Source organism: Hemitrygon akajei, chromosome 28, assembly GCF_048418815.1.
Source record: "Hemitrygon akajei chromosome 28, sHemAka1.3, whole genome shotgun sequence".
Taxonomy (NCBI): domain Eukaryota; kingdom Metazoa; phylum Chordata; class Chondrichthyes; order Myliobatiformes; family Dasyatidae; genus Hemitrygon; species Hemitrygon akajei.
This window is the reverse complement of record NC_133151.1, coordinates 41,613,200-41,634,172: the sequence shown is the minus strand read 5'-3', so window position 1 is coordinate 41,634,172 and position 20,973 is coordinate 41,613,200. Positions and strand designations below refer to the sequence as shown.

General features: G+C 51.0%; 1 protein-coding gene across 1 annotated transcript in view; it reads left to right on the top strand.

The window, feature by feature from the left end:
• The window catches only part of naaladl1 (N-acetylated alpha-linked acidic dipeptidase like 1), a 95,285-nt gene that overhangs the window by 7,519 nt on the left and 66,793 nt on the right, over positions 1–20,973 (top strand). The window contains exons 5-9 of the mRNA XM_073031560.1: positions 5,177–5,270; positions 9,593–9,694; positions 12,768–12,853; positions 14,021–14,140; positions 17,444–17,529. Coding sequence (XP_072887661.1) covers positions 5,177–5,270; positions 9,593–9,694; positions 12,768–12,853; positions 14,021–14,140; positions 17,444–17,529 — 488 coding nt within the window. The remainder of the gene's footprint in view (positions 1–5,176; positions 5,271–9,592; positions 9,695–12,767; positions 12,854–14,020; positions 14,141–17,443; positions 17,530–20,973) is intronic.

The window sequence follows — 20,973 nt, the reverse complement described above, 5'->3', positions numbered from 1 at the left end:
ACGTACCATGAATTAACGATGGGCTCCAACATTTCCCTAACCACATGAGGTCAGAGTCACTGGCCGATTGTTTCCTTTCTTCTGCCTCCTTCTCTTCTTGAAAATCGGAGCGACATTTGCAATTTTCCAGTCTTCCGGAACCAATTGGTTCTTGAAAGATCATTACTAAAGCCTCCATAATCTCTTCAGTCACCTCCTTCAGAACCCTGGGGTGTGCACCTTCCGGTCCGGGTGACTTACCCACCTTCAGACCTGTCAGTTTCCCAAGAACAGAGGCTTTTCGCCAGGGCTGAAATGGTTGCCACAAGAGGACACAGGTTTAAGGTGCTGGGGAGTAGGTACAGAGGAGATGTCAGGGGTGAGTCTTTTACGCAGAGAGTGGTGAGTGTGTGGAATGGGCTGCCAGCAACGGTGGTGGAGGCGGATACGATAGGGTCTTTTAAGAGGTACATGGAGCTTAGAAAAATAGAGGGCTATGGGTAAGCCTAGTAATTTCTAAGGTAGGGACATGTTCAGCACAGCTTTGTGGGCTGAAGGGCCTGTATTGTGCTGTAGGTTTTCTATGTTTCTGTGTTTATGTTTTAACTTACTCCCTAGTAGAGGCAACTTCACAAACTTCTGCCCCCCGACGCTCTAGAACTTCCAGCATTCTGCCAGTGTCTTTCACGATGAGTACTGATGCACAATACTTGTTCAGTTCAGCTGCCATTTCCCTGAGCCCCATTACTACCTCTCCAGCGTCATTTTCCTGTCTTCCAATATCTACTCTCGCCTCTCTTTTATATATTTGAAGAGACTTCCGGTGCCCGTTTTAATATTATTGGCTAGTTTGCCTTCGTATTTCACCTTTTCCTTCTTCATGACTTTGTTCAGTTGCCTTCAGTCAGTTTTTAAAAGCTTCCCAGTCCTCTAACTTCCCGCTAGCCTTTGCTCTATTATGTGCCCCCTCTTTGGCTTTGACTTCCCTTCCGAGCCACGGTTGTGTCGTCCTGCCCTTCAGATACTTCTGCGGGGTGTACATGCCCCGCGTCTTATGCATTGCCCCCAGAGATTCCAGCCGTTGCTGCTCCACTATCAACCCAGCCAGTGTTCATTTCCAGCCCCCCTCTCGTGCCTCTGCCATCCCCCTCACTCCACTGTGATCAAACTTTACCCCCTCAGCCCTCAAACCGCGATCACTGCCTCCGCAGGGTTCCTTCATCTCAAGCTCTCCGATCATTGCACAACAGCCAGTGCAGAATAGCTGATCCCCGAGTGGGCAAGTGGCCCTAAAAAGCCACCTTGTAGGCATTCTACAAATCTCCGCTTTTGGGAACGAGCATCAATCTGATTTCCCCAATCTGGCCGCTTATTGAAGACTGCATAACTATCGCAACAATGCCCTTTTGACAAGCCTTTTCTATCTCCAGATGGAATTTGTAGACCCTGGCTTTTCTTCTGTTTAGGGGGTCTGTATGCAACTCCCAATAGGGTCTTTTCACCCTCGCAGTTTCTTAGCTCTACCCAGAACAGTTCAACACCTTTCTAGCCTGTGTCATCTTTCCGAAGATTTGATCTGGTTTTTCACCAGCAGAGCACCGCCACCCCTCTGCCACCCGCCCGCCTGTCGTTTTGATACCATGCGTCTCCTCGGACGTCCAGCTCCCGGCTATGTTCTTCTTCCAGCCCACAACATCGCACCGGCCGATCTGCAACAACTTCATCTACCTTGATCCGTGTACTGCGCACTCTCGAATTTAACTCTTTCAGTCCCGCGTTCTCCCTTTTCATTTTGTCCGCCTTTTCCATTGAAACTCATCCTGTTGACTGCAGTTTTGCCCTGTCATCAGCCTCCCTTTGCATGGAGTCTCACTACACACTGCCTCTGTTTCCAAACCGACCACCTCATACTCAGTGCTATCTGGTTTGTACACCCAGGCCCCGCCAAACGAGTTTGAACCCTCCCGAACAATTCTATCCCGCAAGGATATTGGACCCGTCGGGTTCAAGTGTAACCCATCCCTTTTGTGCAGGTCATACCTTCCCCAGGAGAGATCCCAATGATCCATAAATCCGATCCCCTGTCCCCTGCACCAGTTCCTCCGCCACGCATTCTCCTGCCAAATCATCCTATTCCTACCCTCCCTGACACGTGGTACAGGCAGCAATCCAGAGAGTACTACCCTGGAGGTCCTACTTCTCAGATTTCTACCTAGCTCCCAAAATCTCTCTTCAGCACCTCCACACCTTGTCTACCTTTGTCATCGGTGCCGATATGACCTCTGGCTGCTCACCCTCCCCCATGGACCTGCTCTGGGACATCCCTGACCCTGGCACCTGGGAGGCAACATACCATCTGGGTATCTCTATCGTGCCCACAGAACCTCGTTTCTGTTCCTCTCCGATCGACACTGCGGCCCGCTTCACCTCTCTGCTCCTCTGACCACAGCACCGGACTCAGTGCCAGAGACCCGGTCACTGTAGCTCCCCCCGGTAGGTCATTCCCTCCCCAATAGTAGCTAAAGTGATATAATTATCACTGAGTGGAACGGCACAGGGGGACTCTGCACGGGCTGCCTGTTTCCCTTCTCGCTCCTGACACTCACCCAGTTACCTGCCTCCTGCAACGGAGGGTGACTCACTCCCTGTAGCTCCTATCCATCACTTCCTCAGTCTCCCGAAGGTCATCGAGCTGAACCTTCCTCATCTCTGTTCTAAAGGGACATGCTTCTACTCTGAGGCTCTGTCCTCTGGTCCTAGGTTCCCCACTATAGGAAACATCCTCTCCACATCCACTCTATCTGTGTCCTCTGGTCCTAGACTCCCCCACGATAGGAAACATCCTCTCCACATCCACTCTATCTGTGTCCTCTGGTCCTAGACTCCCCACTATAGGAAACATCCTCTCCACATCCACTCTATCTGTGTCCTCTGGTCCTAGATTCCTCACTATAGGAAACATCCTCTCCACATCCACTCTATCTGTGTCCTCTGGTCCTAGATTCCCCACTATAGGAAACATCCTCTCCACATCCACTCTATCTGTGTCCTCTGGTCCTAGACTCCCCCACTATAGGAAACATCCTCTTCACATCCACTCTATCTGTGTGCTCTGGTCCTAGACTCCCCCACTATAGGAAACATCCTCTCCACATCTACTCTATCTGTGTCCTCTGGTCCTAGACTGCCCCACTATAGGAAACATCCTCTCCACATCCACTCTACCTGTGTGCTCTGGTCCTAGACTCCCCCACTATAGGAAACATCCTCTCCACATCCACTCTATCAGTGTCCTCTGGTCCTAGACTCCCCCACTATAGGAAACATCCTCTCCACATCCACTCTATCTGTGTCCTCTGGTCCTAGACTCCCCCACTATAGGAAACATCCTCTCCACATCCACTCTATCTGTGTCCTCTGGTCCTAGACTCCCCCACTATAGGAAACATCCTCTCCACATCCACTCTATCTGTGTCCTCTGGTCCTAGACTCCCCCACTGTAGGAAACATCCTCTCCACATCCACTCTATTTGTGTCCACTGGTCCTAGACTCCCCCACTATAGGAAACATCCTCTCCACATCCACTCTATCTGTGTCCTCTGGTCCTAGACTCCCCCACTACAGGAAACATCCTCTCCACATCCACTCTATCTGTGTCCTCTGGTCCTAGACTCCCCCACTATAGGGAACATCCTCTCCACATCCACTCTATCTGTGTCCTCTGGTCCTAGACTCCCCCACTGTAGGAAACATCCCCTCCATATCCACTTTATCTGTGTCCTCTGGTCCTAGACTCCCCCCCATAGGAAACATCCTCTCCACATCCACTCTATCTGTGTCCTCTGGTCCGAGACTCCCCCACTATAGGAGACATCCTCTCCACATCCACTCTATCTGTGTCCTCTGGTCCTAGACTCCCCCACTATAGGAAACATCCTCTCCACATCCACTCTATCTGTGTCCTCTGGTCCTAGACTCCCCCACTGTAGAAAACATCCTCTCCACATCCACTCTATCTGTGTCCTCTGGTCCTAGACTCCCCCACTATAGGGAACATCCTCTCCACATCCACTCTATCTGTGTCCTCTGGTCCTAGACTCCCCCACTGTAGGAAACATCCCCTCCATATCCACTTTATCTGTGTCCTCTGGTCCGAGACTCCCCCACTATAGGAGACATCCTCTCCACATCCACTCTATCTGTGTCCTCTGGTCCTAGACTCCCCCACTATAGGAAACATCCTCTCCACATCCACTCTATCTGTGTCCTCTGGTCCTAGACTCCCCCCACTGTAGAAAACATCCTCTCCACATCCACTCTATCTGTGTCCTCTGGTCCTAGACTCCCCCACTATAGGGAACATCCTCTCCACATCCACTCTATCTGTGTCCTCTGGTCCTAGACTCCCCCACTGTAGGAAACATCCCCTCCATATCCACTTTATCTGTGTCCTCTGGTCCTAGACTCCCCCCCTATAGGAAACATCCTCTCCACATCCACTCTATTTGTGTCTTCTGGTCCTAGACTCCCCCACTATAGGAAACATCTTCTCCACATCCTCTCTATCTGTGTCCTCTGGTCCTAGACTCCATCACTATAGGAAACATCTTCTCCACATCCACTCTATCTGTGTCCTCTGGTCCTAGACTCCCCCACTACAGGAAACATCCTCTCCACATCCATTCTATCTGTGTCCTCTGGTCCTAGACTCCCCCACTATAGGAAACATCCTCTCCACATCCACTCTATCTGTGCCCTCTAGTCCTAGACTCCCCCACTATAGGAAACATCCTCTCCACATCCACTCTATCTGTGTCCTCTGGTCCCAGACTCCCCCCACTATAAGAAACATCCTCTCCACACCCACTCTATCTGTGCCCTCTGGTCCCAGACTCCCCCACTATAGGAAACATCCTCTCCACATCCACTCTATCTGTGTCCTCTGGTCCCAGACTCCCCCACTATAGGAAACATCCTCTCCACATTCGCTCTGTCGAGACTGATTGCTGAACAGTTGAGTCTCCTCTTCACGGTGCCCATGGGCAGAGACTGAGTCCATTCTACAGTCAGGTCTGCTTACCGGTCTCCTGTTGCTGAAGCCCGCCCGCTGAAAGTGCGATGGGTGGTCCGAGGGTGGAGAGAGCCATCTCTCTCTGAGCCGGGACTCATGAAAGGTTCTGTTTGCTTGATTCACAGACTATACATTCAGACAGAAGGAATCCGACATCAAGGGCCTCTCGCCCATTCCAGCCCAGCCAATCGGCTTTGAGGATGCCCGTCGGCTGATCTGGTAGGTTCTCGCGGAGGTTAAAGTCATAGGTGAAGGCCAAGGCAAAGTTTTGCGAATGTGCAGACGTCGTGTGTTATCGAGATCCTCTGTTGACCCTCCTGACTGCCCCCACCCCTCACCTTTCTTTTTCAATCTTTTTATTATTATTATTAATATCAACAAAATAAAATCGATACATTGATAATGGGATTACAAACATACACATTTCAACTGAACATGAAAGAATACGTAAGCAATAGTTACAGTATAAATGAGTATTCCCAAATCATGGACGATACAAGTAACAAATAAACAAGGCAAACCCAGGTATATCATAATATATATTAAAAAAAACAGAAAAAAAAATTTATGCAAAAAGAATATAATCTAATAATCTAATAACTAATACAGTTTATAATTAATACAGTTTAAGGTTGTGCATAGGGCTCATATGTCCAAGGATAAATTGGCTCATTTTTATTCTTATATAAATCCTATTTGTGATAGATGTCAATCTGAGATAGCGTCTTTAACTCATATGTTCTGGTCGTGTCCGCTTTTGAAAAAGTATTGGAAAGACATTTTTGATATTATTTCTACGGTATTGAACATTGATTTACATCCTCATTCTATTACCGCAATTTTTGGTTTACCAATGATGGACTCACTCCATTTATCCTCTTCTGCTTGTCGAATGTTTGAATTTCTTACATTAATGGCTAGAAGATCTATTTTGTTGAATTGGAAAGAAATTAATCCTCCTACTGTATTTCATTGGTTTTCTCAAACTATGTTATGTCTAAATTTAGAAAGAATTAGAAGTGTTGTATTTGATACTTCTAGTAAATTTGAAAAGATATGGAGACCATTTATTCAATATTTTCATATAATGTAATATGACCCTGTTCCAAGCCTATTTGTTTTTCCAGTTTCGATTTTATATATGTTGAGAGGATCGGAGTTGACGACACTGATGATTTTGTATTTTTGTGAGATATTATAAACAGCCCTTTTTTTCCATTTTTTCTTTTTCTCTTTTTTCTTTTTTTGTTTTTTTCCCCACCCCTCACCTACCAGAGCTGTATCCTCCCACCCAACTACAACCCCCTTAGGGACTGCATCTCACAACACCCATCTTCTCCCAGGCGTTTCAGATACAGGCTTGTCAGAATCAGATTCAGTATCGGGAAATCCGTCAGCTTCACAGCTCAATGCAACAGATAACACAGAAGAAAAACGTGAACAAGTATTTCAGTCAGAGGAAGTGTTATATGTGTCTTGAATAGATTAAAATAATGCAAAAACAGAAATAATATGTATTAAAAAAACTAAATAGTAGGTACTGTGTTAGTGTTCGTGGGTTCAATGTCCATTCGGAAATCTGATGGCAGAGGGGAAGAAGCTGTTCCTGAATCGTTGAGTGTGTGTCTTCAGGTTCCTGTACCTCCTCCCTGATGGCAGAGGGGGAGAAGCTGTTCCTGAATCGTTGAGTGTGTGTCTTCAGGCTCCTGTACCTCCTCCCTGATGGCAGAGGGGGAGAAGCTGTTCCTGAATCGTTGAGTGTGTGTCTTCAGGCTCCTGTACCTCCTCCCTGATGGCAGAGGGGAAGAAGCTGTTCCTGAATCGTTGAGTGTGTGTCTTCGGGCTCCTGTACCTCCTCCCTGATGGCAGAGGGGAAGAAGCTGTTCCTGAATCGTTGAGTGTGTGTCTTCAGGCTCCTGTACCTCCTCCCTGATGGCAGAGGGGGAGAAGCTGTTCCTGAATCGTTGAGTGTGTGTCTTCAGGCTCCTGTACCTCCTCCCTGATGGCAGAGGGGAAGAAGCTGTTCCTGAATCGTTGAGTGTGTGTCTTCAGGCTCCTGTACCTCCTCCCTGATGGCAGAGGGGGAGAAGCTGTTCCTGAATCGCTGAGTGTGTGTCTTCAGGCTCCTGTACCTCCTCCCTGATGGCAGAGGGGAAGAAGCTGTTCCTGAATCGTTGAGTGTGTGTCTTCAGGCTCCTGTACCTCCTCCCTGATGGCAGAGGGGGAGAAGCTGTTCCTGAATCGTTGAGTGTGTGTCTTCAGGCTCCTGTACCTCCTCCCTGATGGCAGAGGGGAAGAAGCTGTTCCTGAATCGTTGAGTGTGTGTCTTCAGGCTCCTGTACCTCCTCCCTGATGGCAGAGGGGGAGAAGCTGTTCCTGAATCGTTGAGTGTGTGTCTTCGGGCTCCTGTACCTCCTCCCTGATGGCAGAGGGGAAGAAGCTGTTCCTGAATCGTTGAGTGTGTGTCTTCAGGCTCCTGTACCTCCTCCCTGATGGCAGAGGGGGAGAAGCTGTTCCTGAATCGTTGAGTGTGTGTCTTCAGGCTCCTGTACCTCCTCCCTGATGGCAGAGGGGAAGAAGCTGTTCCAGAATCGTTGAGTGAGTTTCTTCAGGCTCCTGTACCTCCTCCCTGATGGCAGAGGGGAAGAAGCTGTTCCTGAATCGTTGAGTGTGTGTCTTCAGGCTCCTCTACCCCCTCCCTGATGGCAGAGGGGAAGAAGCTGTTCCTGAATCGTTGAGTGTGTGTCTTCAGGCTCCTCTACCCCCTCCCTGATGGCAGAGGGGGAGAAGCTGTTCCTGAATCGTTGAGTGTGTGTCTTCAGGCTCCTCTACCCCCTCCCTGATGGCAGAGGGGGAGAAGCTGTTCCTGAATCGTTGAGTGTGTGTCTTCAGGCTCCTGTACCTCCTCCCTGATGGCAGAGGGGAAGAAGCTGTTCCTGAATCGTTGAGTGTGTGTCTTCAGGCTCCTGTACCTCCTCCCTGATGGCAGAGGGGGAGAAGCTGTTCCTGAATCGCCGAGTGTGTGTCTTCAGGCTCCTGTACCTCCTCCCTCATGGCAGAGGGGAAGAAGCTGTTCCTGAATCGTTGAGTGTGTGTCTTCAGGCTCCTGTACCTCCTCCCTGATGGCAGAGGGGAAGAAGTTGTTCCTGAATCGTTGAGTGTGTGTCTTCAGGCTCCTGTACCTCCTCCCTGATGGAGGAGAGTGGGAATAGTGTCAGAGACTGGGAGGGGATGGGTGGGGAGGTGAGGGGGAGTGATGGACAGACGGAGGAGGGAGAGTGGGAATAGTGACAGAGACTGGGAGGGGATGGGTGGGGAGGTGAGGGGGAGTGATGGACAGACGGAGGAGGGGAGAGTGGGAATAGTGACAGAGACTGGGAGGGGATGGGTGGGGAGGTGAGGGGGAGTGATGGACAGACGGAGGAGGGGAGAGTGGGAATAGTGACAGAGACTGGGAGGGGATGGGTGTGGAGGAGAGGGGGAGTGATGGACAGACGGAGGAGGGAGAGTGGGAATAGTGACAGAGACTGGGAGGGGATGGGGAGTGATGGACAGATGGAGGAGGGAGTGGGAATAGTGACAGAGACTGGGAGGGGATGGGTGGGGAGGTGAGGGGGAGTGATGGACAGACGGAGGAGGGAGAGTGGGAATAGTGACAGAGACTGGGAGGGGATGGGTGGGGAGGTGAGGGGGGGTGATGGACAGACGGTGGAGGGAGAGTGGGAATAGTGACAGAGACTGGGAGGGGATGGGTGGGGAGGTGAGGGGGAGTGATGGACTGACGGAGGAGGGAGAGTGGGAATAGTGACAGAGACTGGGAGGGGATGGGTGGGGAGGTGGCAGGGAGTGATGGACAGACGGAGGAGGGAGAGTGGGAATAGTGACAGAGACTGGGAGGGGATGGGTGGGGAGGTGAGGGGGAGTGATGGACAGACAGAGGAGGGAGAGTGGGAATAGTGACAGAGACTGGGAGGGGATGGGTGGGGAGGTGAGGGGGAATGATGGACAGGGAGGAGGGGAGAGTGGGAATAGTGACAGAGACTGGGAGGGGATGGGTGGGGAGGTGAGGGGGTAATGGACAGACGGAGCAGGGGAGAGTGGGAATAGTGACAGAGACTGGGAGGGGATGGGTGTGGAGGAGAGGGGGCGTGATGGGCAGACGGAGGAGGGAGAGTGGGAATAGTGACGGAGACTGGGAGGGGATGGGTGGGGAGGAGAGGGGGAGTGATGGGCAGACGGAGGAGGGAGAGTGGGAATAGTGACAGAGACTGGGAGGGGATGGGTGGGGAGGTGAGGGGGAGTGATGGACAGACGGAGGAGGGAGAGTGGGAATAGTGACAGCGGATAAAGCTGCTCGAGCTTTTGATGTTCCCAGTGTCTCACTTTTTTCCTGACTTTCGGGCATCTCTTGTGTCTGAGCATGGTTTTGATGTGCTGAGTGCCCTGTCTACCAGCTGTATTGCTCTCTAACTGTGCTCCTGGAGGTCCGTGGCTGCCCTGTTCTGGCATCTAATGGTGAAGTCGATGGTGTTTCCTTACAGTTCCCTGGGTGGAGATGTAGCCCCGAGCCAGTGGCAGGGAGGTCTCGGCTGTACGTATCGACTGGGACCCGGATTCACAAGTCTGAGCTCCTTCAAGACCAGGTCTGTGTTCCTTTCCTCTCGTCCTCCCGACGATGAAACCCGCATGCAGGGCACGCATTTTGTGCCAGTCCGAAACCGGAGTGATCCGGTGTGATCTGGTGATCGTCTCTGTGCCCTCTCCGGAGCCTGCCCACTCTCCCTGGCACGGCCAACCGGAGCCACTCGCAGTACTCCGTCTGTACCCTAACCAACACCGTCACACCATCTCCCGACCCTGACACCCACTGTCACAGCCCATCATATTCCGGCCACGACTTCAGGATGCAAGATTCCCCACCGTCCGTGGTCATTTTCAGTGTGCACGTGTAAAGGAGAACAAGATTGTTGTTAGTCCGGAGCATAAAAGTACACACGAAGTACAAAGAACGTGAACAAACTCTTCTCGGGCTTCCTGCCGGGTGCAGGCATTGCTTATAGCTGACGTTTTCATACTTCTTTTCCGCATCCACTCTGTCTAGATCTTCCAACATTTGATAGGTTACTGTAATATTTCCTCCTCTTCCTTCTAAATTGCAGTGAGTGCAGGCACAGTGCTGTCAAACGGCCCTCGTATGATAAGGCTTCCAGTCCTGGGATCATTTTCGTGAACCGCCTTGGGACCCTGCCCCTCCACTGATCATCGTATCATCCGCAAACTTTGCCACAATGCCATCAATTCTGTCATCCAAGTCCTTGACATATAATGTAAAAAAGAGCCGTCCCAACACAGACCCCTGCGGAACACCACCAGTCACAGGCAGTCAGCCAGAACAGGCTCCTTTTATTCCCACTCTCTGCCTCCTTCTAATCAGCCACTGCTTTACCCATGCCAGAATCTTCCCCGCAATACCAGGGGCAATTATCTTGCAGGGCAGCATCCTGTGCGGCCGCTTATCAAAGGCACTTTGAAAATCCAGGTCCACAGTTGATTTTCCTTTGTCTATCCTGCTTGTTGTTTCCACAACGAATTCTAACGCGCTTGTCAGGTAAGATTTTCCCGTCAGCGGACTGTGCTGACTTTCCCTGTGCCTCCTAGTACCCCGAAACTGGATCCTTAACAATTGACGGCAGGCTAACTGACCGATAGTTTCCTTTCTTTCGCCTCTCCCTTTTTGAAGAGTGGAGTGACATTTTCCAGTCCTCCAGAACCTTGCTAGAAACTAGTGATTCTTGAAAGATCATTGCTAACGTCTTCACAATCTCTTCAGCTACCTCTTTCAGAACCCTGGGGAGGACACCGTCCAGCCCGGGTGACTGTAGACCTTCCAGCTTCCAAATCATCCTCTCCCTCGTAATAGCAACTGCACTCACTTCTGACGCTCTCAAACTTCTGGAATTCTTCCAGCGTCTTCCACAGCGAAGAATTATGCAAAATAGATATTCAGTTCATCTGCCATCTCCTTGTTTCCTCCCCTTGCTACCTCTCCAGTGACGTTTTCCAGTGGTCCAATATCTACTCTCAACCCTCTTTTGCTCTTTATATCCATCTGAAAAAAAAACTTTTGGCATCTTATTTTGATGTTATTGGCGAGCTGACCTTCATCTTTTCACTCCGTATGACTTTATTAGTTGCCTTCTGTTGGTTTTTAAAAGTTTCCCAATCTTCTAACTTCCCACTTGTTTTCACTCTATCACGTGCCCTCTCTTTGGCTTTTATGTCGGCTTTGACTCTTCCCTTGACAGCCCCGGTTGCGTCATCCTGCCTTTAGAATACTTCGAGATTGTGGGATCCTCCCAGAAACTCCAGCCGTTGCTGCTCTGCCATCATCCCTGCTAGTGTCCCCTTGCAGTCAACTCTGTCCAGCTCCTCTCTCACGCCTCCGTCATTCACTTCACTCCGCTGTAACACTGATACACCTGACTCTATCTTCTCCCCCTCAAACTGCAGGGTGAATCCTACCAGATTATGATCACTGCCTCCTGAGGGTTCCATTCCCTGATCAAATCCAGTTCATTACACAGCTTTCTCCAGCTTCACATGTCCTGGGTGTATACGACTTTGTTCCCTCTAAATCAGAGAGGCTGGGATGTTTGGGTGAATGCTGTGTGATTTGGCAAGAAAGAACAGATCGTACACTGCATGCAGTTAATCTGAACCACATCTTAAAAATGTCAGCTTAAGCAAACAGTTACTAAAGGAGAGAAGATGAAACAGAAAGGACCCATTATACTTGAACAGTCACACGTGCACGGCGTAGCTCAAACCCTGAACTCCGCTGTAACTCTCACGCTGGACTCCCGGTGTGCGTGAAAGCACCCGCCGCCTTCCGAAGCCGCCCTTGAACGAACGGGCTCTCGCGCAGGAGTATTGCTCCCGCCTCCTCGACGCCGCTGATCCGCACAAAGCACCTCGGGCAACAGGAACGGCGTCCTCCGCCATCTCCCCTCCTCTTCTCCCAGCCCCCCGCCAACAGGCACCTCTCCGCCCAGCGTCCTGTAGAACCGTCTCCCGGCTCCACCATCCTGATTGGCTGACTCCCCGTTCCTAAGTCGGACACCAACCCCTCTGACCTCAGCTCCGACCCGAACAGGCCGCTCTCACAGAACAGCGGGAACGAGATACTGACGGCACAGTAAACATCCTAACCGGGGCTTTGCGAAAGGATTTGATTTAATCCTTTTACCAGCAGAGCCGCCTCACCCGCTCTGCTTATCGGCCTGTCCTTGTGATACAGGGTGTTTAGCTCCCAGCTACTTCTGGCCACGTCTCGGAGAAATCCACAACGTCGTTCCTGACGATCTGTAACCACGCTATAAGTTCATCTATACCGTATTTCATATCCCGTGTGCGTCCAAATATAACGGCTTCAGTCCTGTATTCATCACCCTTCTCGGTTTTGCCCCTGACGACAATCATCTGCCCGTCCTTCCTGACACTCTCGCTGCACACTGCCTCTGATTGGAAACCGACTGCCCCATCCTGAGCCCATCACTCAGTTCCCCGTCCCCCCGCCACACCGGTTCAGACCCTCCCCTGCAGCACCAGGCGGATACTGGGCCCAGGCCTCGCGGCCTACCCCGGCAATTACCCGACGCTACCGTTAGCGCTGAGGGAGAATCGGCGGGTCTTGACGGGTGGGCTTCTGTCCCACAGCGACGTGCAGGTCAGTGTCTTCAACCAGCGGGAGGTGAGGCCGGCAGACAACGTCATCGGAATTATCCGCGGGAACGTGGAGCCAGGTGGGTTAGCTCGGTTGCCGGGGGGCGGTCGATCCGATCGGAGTCCTGGAGAGGTGCGGGTTTCAGGGGGGTGGGAACGGATAGGGAGCGAGACAGCTACCCGGGGGGGAGGATTTAAACCCTTGTCGTGGCGGAGAGGCTTGTGAGTTCCTGAGATCGTGTGAGGGATGCTGTCTGGAGCGCAGCTCCGGGTAGGGTCAGCCATGGTGGTGAGGCTCCAACCAAGACCTGGAGCTGGCGGAAGGTGATGACCCATCACGATGACAGTGAAGATGGAGGAAGTCTGTAGCAGGGAAGGGTCCCCAGTCGTCTTGCGTTCCACGCCACTGGGCCCTGACCCTGATCTGCCAAGGACGGTGCGATGGCTGCCCGTGCATCAGCCTCCAACAAAGTCACGCCCTGGCGTTCTCCGTGAAGGGAGTAACCCCTCGAGAGGGCATCGTACTCGACTCGAGTGACCGGGTTGTAAACTAGGGTGTGAGAAGGTTGTCGGGCCCGGACTGTGGGGATGTTTGACGAAGGGATGGTGAGGGGTTTCCTCGTGCCCGATGGGAGTGAGAAGGTTGTCGGGCCCGGACTGTGGGGATGTTTGACGAAGGGACGGTGAGGGGTTTCCTCGTGCCCGATGGGAGTGAGAAGGTTGTTGGCCCGGACTGTGTGGATGTTTGACGAAGGGACGGTGAGGGATTTCCTCTTGCCCGATGGGAGTGAGAAGGTCGCCTGGCCCGGACTGTGGGGATGTTTGATGAAGGGATGGCGAGGGATTTCCTCGTGCCCGATGGGAGTGAGAAGGTTGTTGGGCCCGGACTGTGGGGATGTTTGACGAAGGGACGGCGAGGGATTTCCTCGTGCCCGATGGGAGTGAGAAGGTCGCCTGGCCCGGACTGTGGGGATGTTTGACGAAGGAACGGCGAGGGATTTCCTCGTGCCCGATGGGAGTGAGAAGGTTGTCGGGCCCGGACTGTGGGGATGTTTGATTTAGGGATGGTGAGGGGTTTCCTCGTGCCCGATGGGAGTGAGAAGGTTGTCGGGCCCGGACTGTGGGGATGTTTGATTTAGGGATGGTGAGGGATTGGGGAAAGGTAAGGGGGCTGGGTGAGGGGCGACGCTGGACTGGCACACACCTTCGCTGGCTCCCATTGCTGAGCAACCTCCCTTCATTCACAGACCGCTATGTCCTCTACGGGAACCACCGTGACAGCTGGGTTCACGGCGCCATCGACCCCAGCAGCGGAACGGCAGTGATGCTGGAGATCAGCAGGGTCCTGGGCAAGATGGTGAAGGACGGTGAGAGAGCGGCTGAGGACAGGGTGTCTGTCCGACCGCGAGGCGTGGCCACGCTAATCCCCTATGCCCACGCTAATCCCGTACACCCTCACTAATCCCATAGACCCACACTAATCCCATAGACCCACACTAATCCCATAGACCCTCACTAGTCCCATAGACCCTCACTAATCCCATAGACCCTCACTAATCCCATAGACCCACACTAATCCCATAGACCCTCACTAATCCCATAGACCCTCACTAATCCCATAGACCCACACTAATCCCATAGACCCTCACTAGTCCCATAGACCCTCACTAATCCCATAGACCCTCACTAATCCCATAGACCCTCACTAATCCCATAGACCCACACTAATCCCATAGACCCTCACTAATCCCATAGACCCTCACTAGTCCCATAGACCCTCACTAATCCCATAGACCCTCACTAATCCCGTACACCCTGACTAATCCCATACAGCCTCACTAATCCCGTACACCTACACTAATCCCGTAGACCCTCACTAATCCCATAGACCCACACTAATCCCATAGACCCTCACTAATCCCATAGACCCTCACTAATCCCATAGACCCACACTAATCCCATAGACCCTCACTAATCCCATAGACCCACACTAATCCCATAGACCCTCACTAATCCCATAGACCCTCACTAATCCCATAGACCCACACTAATCCCATAGACCCTCACTAGTCCCATAGACCCACACTAATCCCATAGACCCTCACTAATCCCATAGACCCTCACTAATCCCCTACACCCTGACTAATCCCATACAGCCTCACTAATCCCGTACACCTACACTAATCCCGTAGACCCTCACTAATCCCATACACCCTCACTAATCCCATACAGCCTCACTAATCCCGTACACCTACACTAATCCCGTAGACCCTCACTAATCCCATAGACCCTCACTAATCCCATAGACCCTCACTAATCCCATAGACCCACACTAATCCCGTAGAAGCTCACTAATCCCGTAGACCCTCACTAATCCCATAGACCCTCACTAATCCCATAGACCCTCACTAATGCCATAGACCTTCACTAATCCCTACACCCTCACTAATCCCGTAGACCCACACTAATCCCATAGACCCACACTAATCCCATAGACCCTCACTAATCCCGTACACCCTCACTAATCCCATAGACCCTCACTAATGCCATAGACCTTCACTAATCCCTACACCCTCACTAATCCCGTAGACCCACACTAATCCCATAGACCCACACTAATCCCATAGACCCTCACTAATCCCGTACACCCTCACTAATCCCATAGACCCTCACTAATCCCATAGACCCTCACTAGTCCCATAGACCTTCACTAATCCCATAGACCCTCACTAATCCCATAGACCCACACTAATCCCATAGACCCACACTAATCCCATAGACCCTCACTAGTCCCATAGACCCTCACTAATCCCATCGACCCTCACTAATCCCATAGACCCTCACTAATCCCATAGACCCTCACTAATCCCATAGACCCTCACTAGTCCCATAGACCCTCACTAATCCCATAGACCCACACTAATCCCATAGACCCACACTAATCCCATAGACCCTCACTAATCCCGTACACCCTCACTAATCCCATACGCCCTCACTAATCCCGTATGCCCTCGCTAATCCCATAGACCCACACTAATCCCATAGACCCTCACTAATCCCGTACACCCTCACTAATCCCATACGCCCTCACTAATCCCGTATGCCCTCGCTAATCCCATAGACCCTCGCTAGTCCCATACACCCGCACTAATCCCATACACCCTCACTAATCCCGTACACCCGCACTAATCCCATACACCCACACTAATCCCGTAGACCCTCTTTGAGACCCTATCTGTGTAAACCTTTCGTCTCCTAAACGTTGTTGTATTCCCATCTCCAGCTACAGGATATGCCCAACATACACAGGAGGCATGTTACAGGAGCAGCCTGAGGCCATTCAGCCCCTCACCTGCTCTGCCATTCCATCATGGCTGATGTATCAGGGCTTTTAGCCCCATGACCATGACTGTTCTGGGCAAATGTTTCTACAGAACTGGTTTGCCATTGCTTCCTTCTGGGCCGTGTCTTTACAAGATGGGTGACCCCAGCCATTACATAGATAGATAGATAGATAGATACTTTATTCATCCCCATGGGGAAATTCAACTTTTTTCCAATGTCCCATACACTTGTTGTAGCAAAACTAATTACATACAATACTTAACTCAGTAAAAAAATATGATATGCATCTAAATCACCGTCTCATAAAGCATTAATAATAGCTTTTAAAAAGTTCTTAAGTCCTGGCAGTAGAATTGTAAAGCCTAATGGCATTGGGGAGTATTGACCTCTTCATCCTGTCTGAGGAGCATTGCATCGATAGTAACCTGTCGCTGAAACTGCTTCTCTGTCTCTGGATGGTGCTATGTAGAGGATGTTCAGAGTTTTCCATAATTGACCGTAGCCTACTCAGCGCCCTTCGCTCAGCTACCGATGTTAAACTCTCCAGTACTTTGCCCACTACAGAGCCCACCTTCCTTACCAGCTTTTTAAGACGTGAGGCGTCCCTCTTCTTAATGCTTCCTCCCCAACACGCCACCACAAAGAAGAGGGCGCTCTCCACAACTGACCTATAGAACATCTTCAGCATCTCACTACAGACATTGAATGACGCCAACCTTCTAAGGAAGTACAGTCGACTCTGTGCCTTCCTGCACAAGGCATCTGTGTTGGCAGTCCAGTCTAGCTTCTCGTCTAACTGTACTCCCAGATACTTGTAGGTCTTAACCTGCTCCACACATTCTCCATTAATGATCACTGGCTCCATATGAGGCCTAGATCTCCTAAAGTCCACCACCATCTCCTTGGTCTTGGTGATATTGAGACGCAGGTAGTTTGAGTTGCACCATATCACAAAGTCCTGTATCAGTTTCCTATACTCCTCCTCCTGTCCATTCCTGACACACCCCACTATGGCCGTGTCATCAGCGAACTTCTGCACATGGCAGGACTCCGAGTTATATTGGAAGTCTGATGTGTACAGGGTGAACAGGACCGGAGAGAGTACGGTTCCCTGTGGTTATCAATACTCATCAGAGATTGTCTGCCTGGCGTCAGTGGTCACATAACCAGGACTTGTGATCTGCACCGGCTGCTCATACGACCGTCCACTACCTGCTCCCACGGCTTCACCTCACCCTGATCGGGGGCTAAGCAGGAGCTACACCTTGCCCGGGGGGGGGGACCTAGTGGAGGGCAGAGTGCCTGACACCTCCTTTTCGTTGCAGGGAAATGGCGCCCGCGACGCTCGATCGTATTCGGCAGCTGGGGCGCGGAGGAGTTTGGGCTCATCGGCTCCACGGAGTGGACGGAGGTAGGGTCCTCATGAGGATCCGGTAACTCAACACCGCCTCGCGCTCAGAGTGGCAGGGTGTGGGGTCCACAAACTGAGTAGGGTTGTATTTTCATCGCGGCTAACGTGCTCGGTTCAGAGCATAAAACAGTAGGGGGCAGGTTGGGCCTGAAGTATTCCTGTTTGCTCTCCTCCGTGGCCAATCTGCAGAACCGTTCAAAGGCCCTGGGCACATGTGTATCGCCAGAGAGCCTGGGACTCGTACACAGGACATACGGTATTTGTCAACGTGGAGCGGAGAGTGAGTTTGTGAATCTGGTGGGAGCAAAGGATGTTGGGAATTATGAGGGTGGGCGCCGCGGGAGGGGTGTGGGACAGGGGGCAGAGAAGGAGTGTCAGGGGTGGGTACAGACACACCCAGCCCTGAGACACCAGGCAAGGTCATTTGATTCCAAACGATTGGTTTATTGATCATTACAGAATGTCTCTCTGGTGCTTCCCGCTCCCTCCCCTCTCCCTTCCCCTTTTCCCAACCATGATTCCCCTCTCCCTGGCCCCTTCCCACTCTCAGTCCACAATAGAGACCCAGATCAGAATCACTGAGTCATAGAAGAATACAGCACGGAAACAGGCCCTTTGGCCCATCCAGTCTGTGCTAAACCATTCAATCTGTCTACTCCCAGCGACCTGCACCGGGGCCATGCCTCTCCCATCCATCCAAACTTCTCTTAAACGTCAAAATCAAAGTTACATCAACGCCCTATGCTGACAGCCTACTCCACTACCCTCTGAGTGAAGTTTCCCCTCACGTTCCCCTTAAACATTTCACCTGTCACCCTTAACCCATGACCTCCGACTGTCCCACCCCACCTCAGTGGAAAAAGCCTGCTTGAATTTACCCTATCTATACCCCCCATAATTTTATAAATGTCCTCTCAATCTTCTACAGTCGAGGAATGAAGTCCTAGCCTATTCAACCTTTCCTTTTTGCCCAGGTCCTCAAGTCTCTGCAACATTTTTGTAAATGTTCTCCGCACTCTTTCAACATGATTTACATGTTTCCTGTAGGCAGGAAAGACTTGCATGCATTAAGTTCCATCTGCCATTTCCCAGCACATTTTTTCCAGCTGGTCCAGATCCCTCCGCAATTTTCCTCGCTGTCCACTACACCCTCAATCTTGCTGTCATCTGCAAGTGTGCTGATCCGGTTGACCATGTTACCATCCAGACCGTTGATATAGATGACAAACGACAATGGGCCCGGCACCGATCCCTGTGGCACAGGCCTCCAATAGACAATAGACAATAGGTGCAGAAGTAGACCGTTCGGCCCTTCGAGCCTGCACCGTCATTTTGAGATCATGGCTGATCATCTACTATCAATACCCGGTTCCTGCCTTGTCCCCATATCCCTTGATTCCCCTATCCATAAGATACCTATCTAGCTCCTTCTTGAAAGCATCCAGAGAATTGGCCTCCGAGGCAGTGCATTCCAGACCCCCACAACTCTCTGGGAGAAGAACTTTTTCCTTAACTCTGTCCTAAATGACCTACCCCTTATTCTCAAACCATGCCCTCTGGTACTGGACTCTCCCAGCATCTGGAACATATTTCCTGCCTCTATCTTGTCCAATCCCTTAATAATCTTATATGTTTCAATCAGATCCCCTCTCAATCTCCTTAATTCCAGCGTGTACAAGCCCAGTCTCTCTAACCTCTCTGCGTAAGACAGTCCGGACATCCCAGGAATTAACCTCGTGAATCTACGCTGCACTTCCTCTACAGCCAGGATGTCCTTCCTTAACCCTGGAGACCAAAACTGTACACAATACTCCAGGTGTGGTCTCACCAGGGCTCTGTACAAATGCGAGAGGATTTCCTTGCTCTTGTACTCAATTCCCTTTGTAATAAAGGCCAACATTCAATTAGCCTTCTTCACAGCCTGCTGCACTTGCTCATTCACCTTCAGTGACTGATGAACAAGGACTCCTAGATCTCTTTGTATTTCTCCCTTACCTAACTCTACACCGTTCAGGTAATAATCTGCCTTCCTGTTCTTACTCCCAAAGTGGATAACCTCACACTTATTCACATTAAACGTCATCTGCCAGGTATCTGCCCACTCACCCAGCCTACCCAAGTCACCCTGAATTCTCCTAACATCCTCATCACATGTACACTGCCACCCAGCTTAGTATCATCAGCAAACTTGCTGTCAGAGAGGTAACCATCATCTTCCCCCTCGAAGCCAAGGTCAAATCCAATTCATTGCCTCATCCGGAATACCAATCAGGCTTATCGTCACACCTACATCGTGCAATTTGTCTTGTCTCCTTTTGCGGCTGCGTTGCAGTACAATGCATAAAATCACGACAGTCCTGGACAAAGATCTCAGGTGCCCGAGCTAGAAATATCAGCGACGACTTATGCCCAATACTGCTGCATGCGTTATGAGGAAAGCCTCTGTGATCGAGGGCATTTCCCATCAGAGCAAAAGAAGACGAGGGGTGACTTGATCGAGATGTCCAAGATTCGAAGAGGCACCGGCAGAATGGAGAGCACGTAACACCATAGATTTTCTGACGTGCGTCTGGTTTGACCACCACCCCCCGACAGTGTGGACCAGGCACACACCAGTCTCTCGGGAAAACCTTCCTCTGCTCACCTTAACACTAACCCCTCTCTATTTACCACCCTGGGGAAAAACTCAACGTTGAAAGTAAATTTCTAATCGAAGTACAGATAGGTCACAATATACAACCCTGAGATTCATATTCTTGCGGACATTCACTGTAAACACAAGGAACATAACGGAATCAGCACAAAACCGCACCCAACAGGTGAATAAGACAAAAAACTGTGCTAATTCAGAGGAAAATAAATACACAAATGAGTAATAAATATTCAGATGAAGAGTCCTTGAAAGTGAGTCCATTGGTGTGGGAACATTTCAATGATGGCGCAAGTGAGGTTGAGTGAAGTTATCCCCTCTGGTTCAGGAGCCTGATGGTTGAGGGGTAATAACTGTTCCTGAACCTGGTGGTGTGGGACCTGAGGCTCCTGTACCTCCTTCCTGATGGAATCAGTTCAGAGTTGAGGTTATCCTCACTGGTTCAGGAGCCTGATGGTTGAGGGGTAATAACTGTTCCTGAACCTGGTGGTGTGGGACCTGAGGCTCCTGTACCTCCTTCCCGATGGAATCAGTTCAGAGTTGAGGTTATCCTCACTGGTTCAGGAGCCTGATGGTTGAGGGGTAATAACTGTTCCTGAACCTGGTGGTGTGGGTCCTGAGGCTCCTGTACCTCCTTCCCGATGGAATCAGCTCAGAGTTGAGGTTATCCTCACTGGTTCAGGAGCCTAATGGTTGAGGGGTAATAATTGTTCCTGAACCTGGTGGTGTGGGACCTGAGGCTCCTGTACCTCCTTCCCGATGGAATCAGTTCAGAGTTGAGGTTATCCTCACTG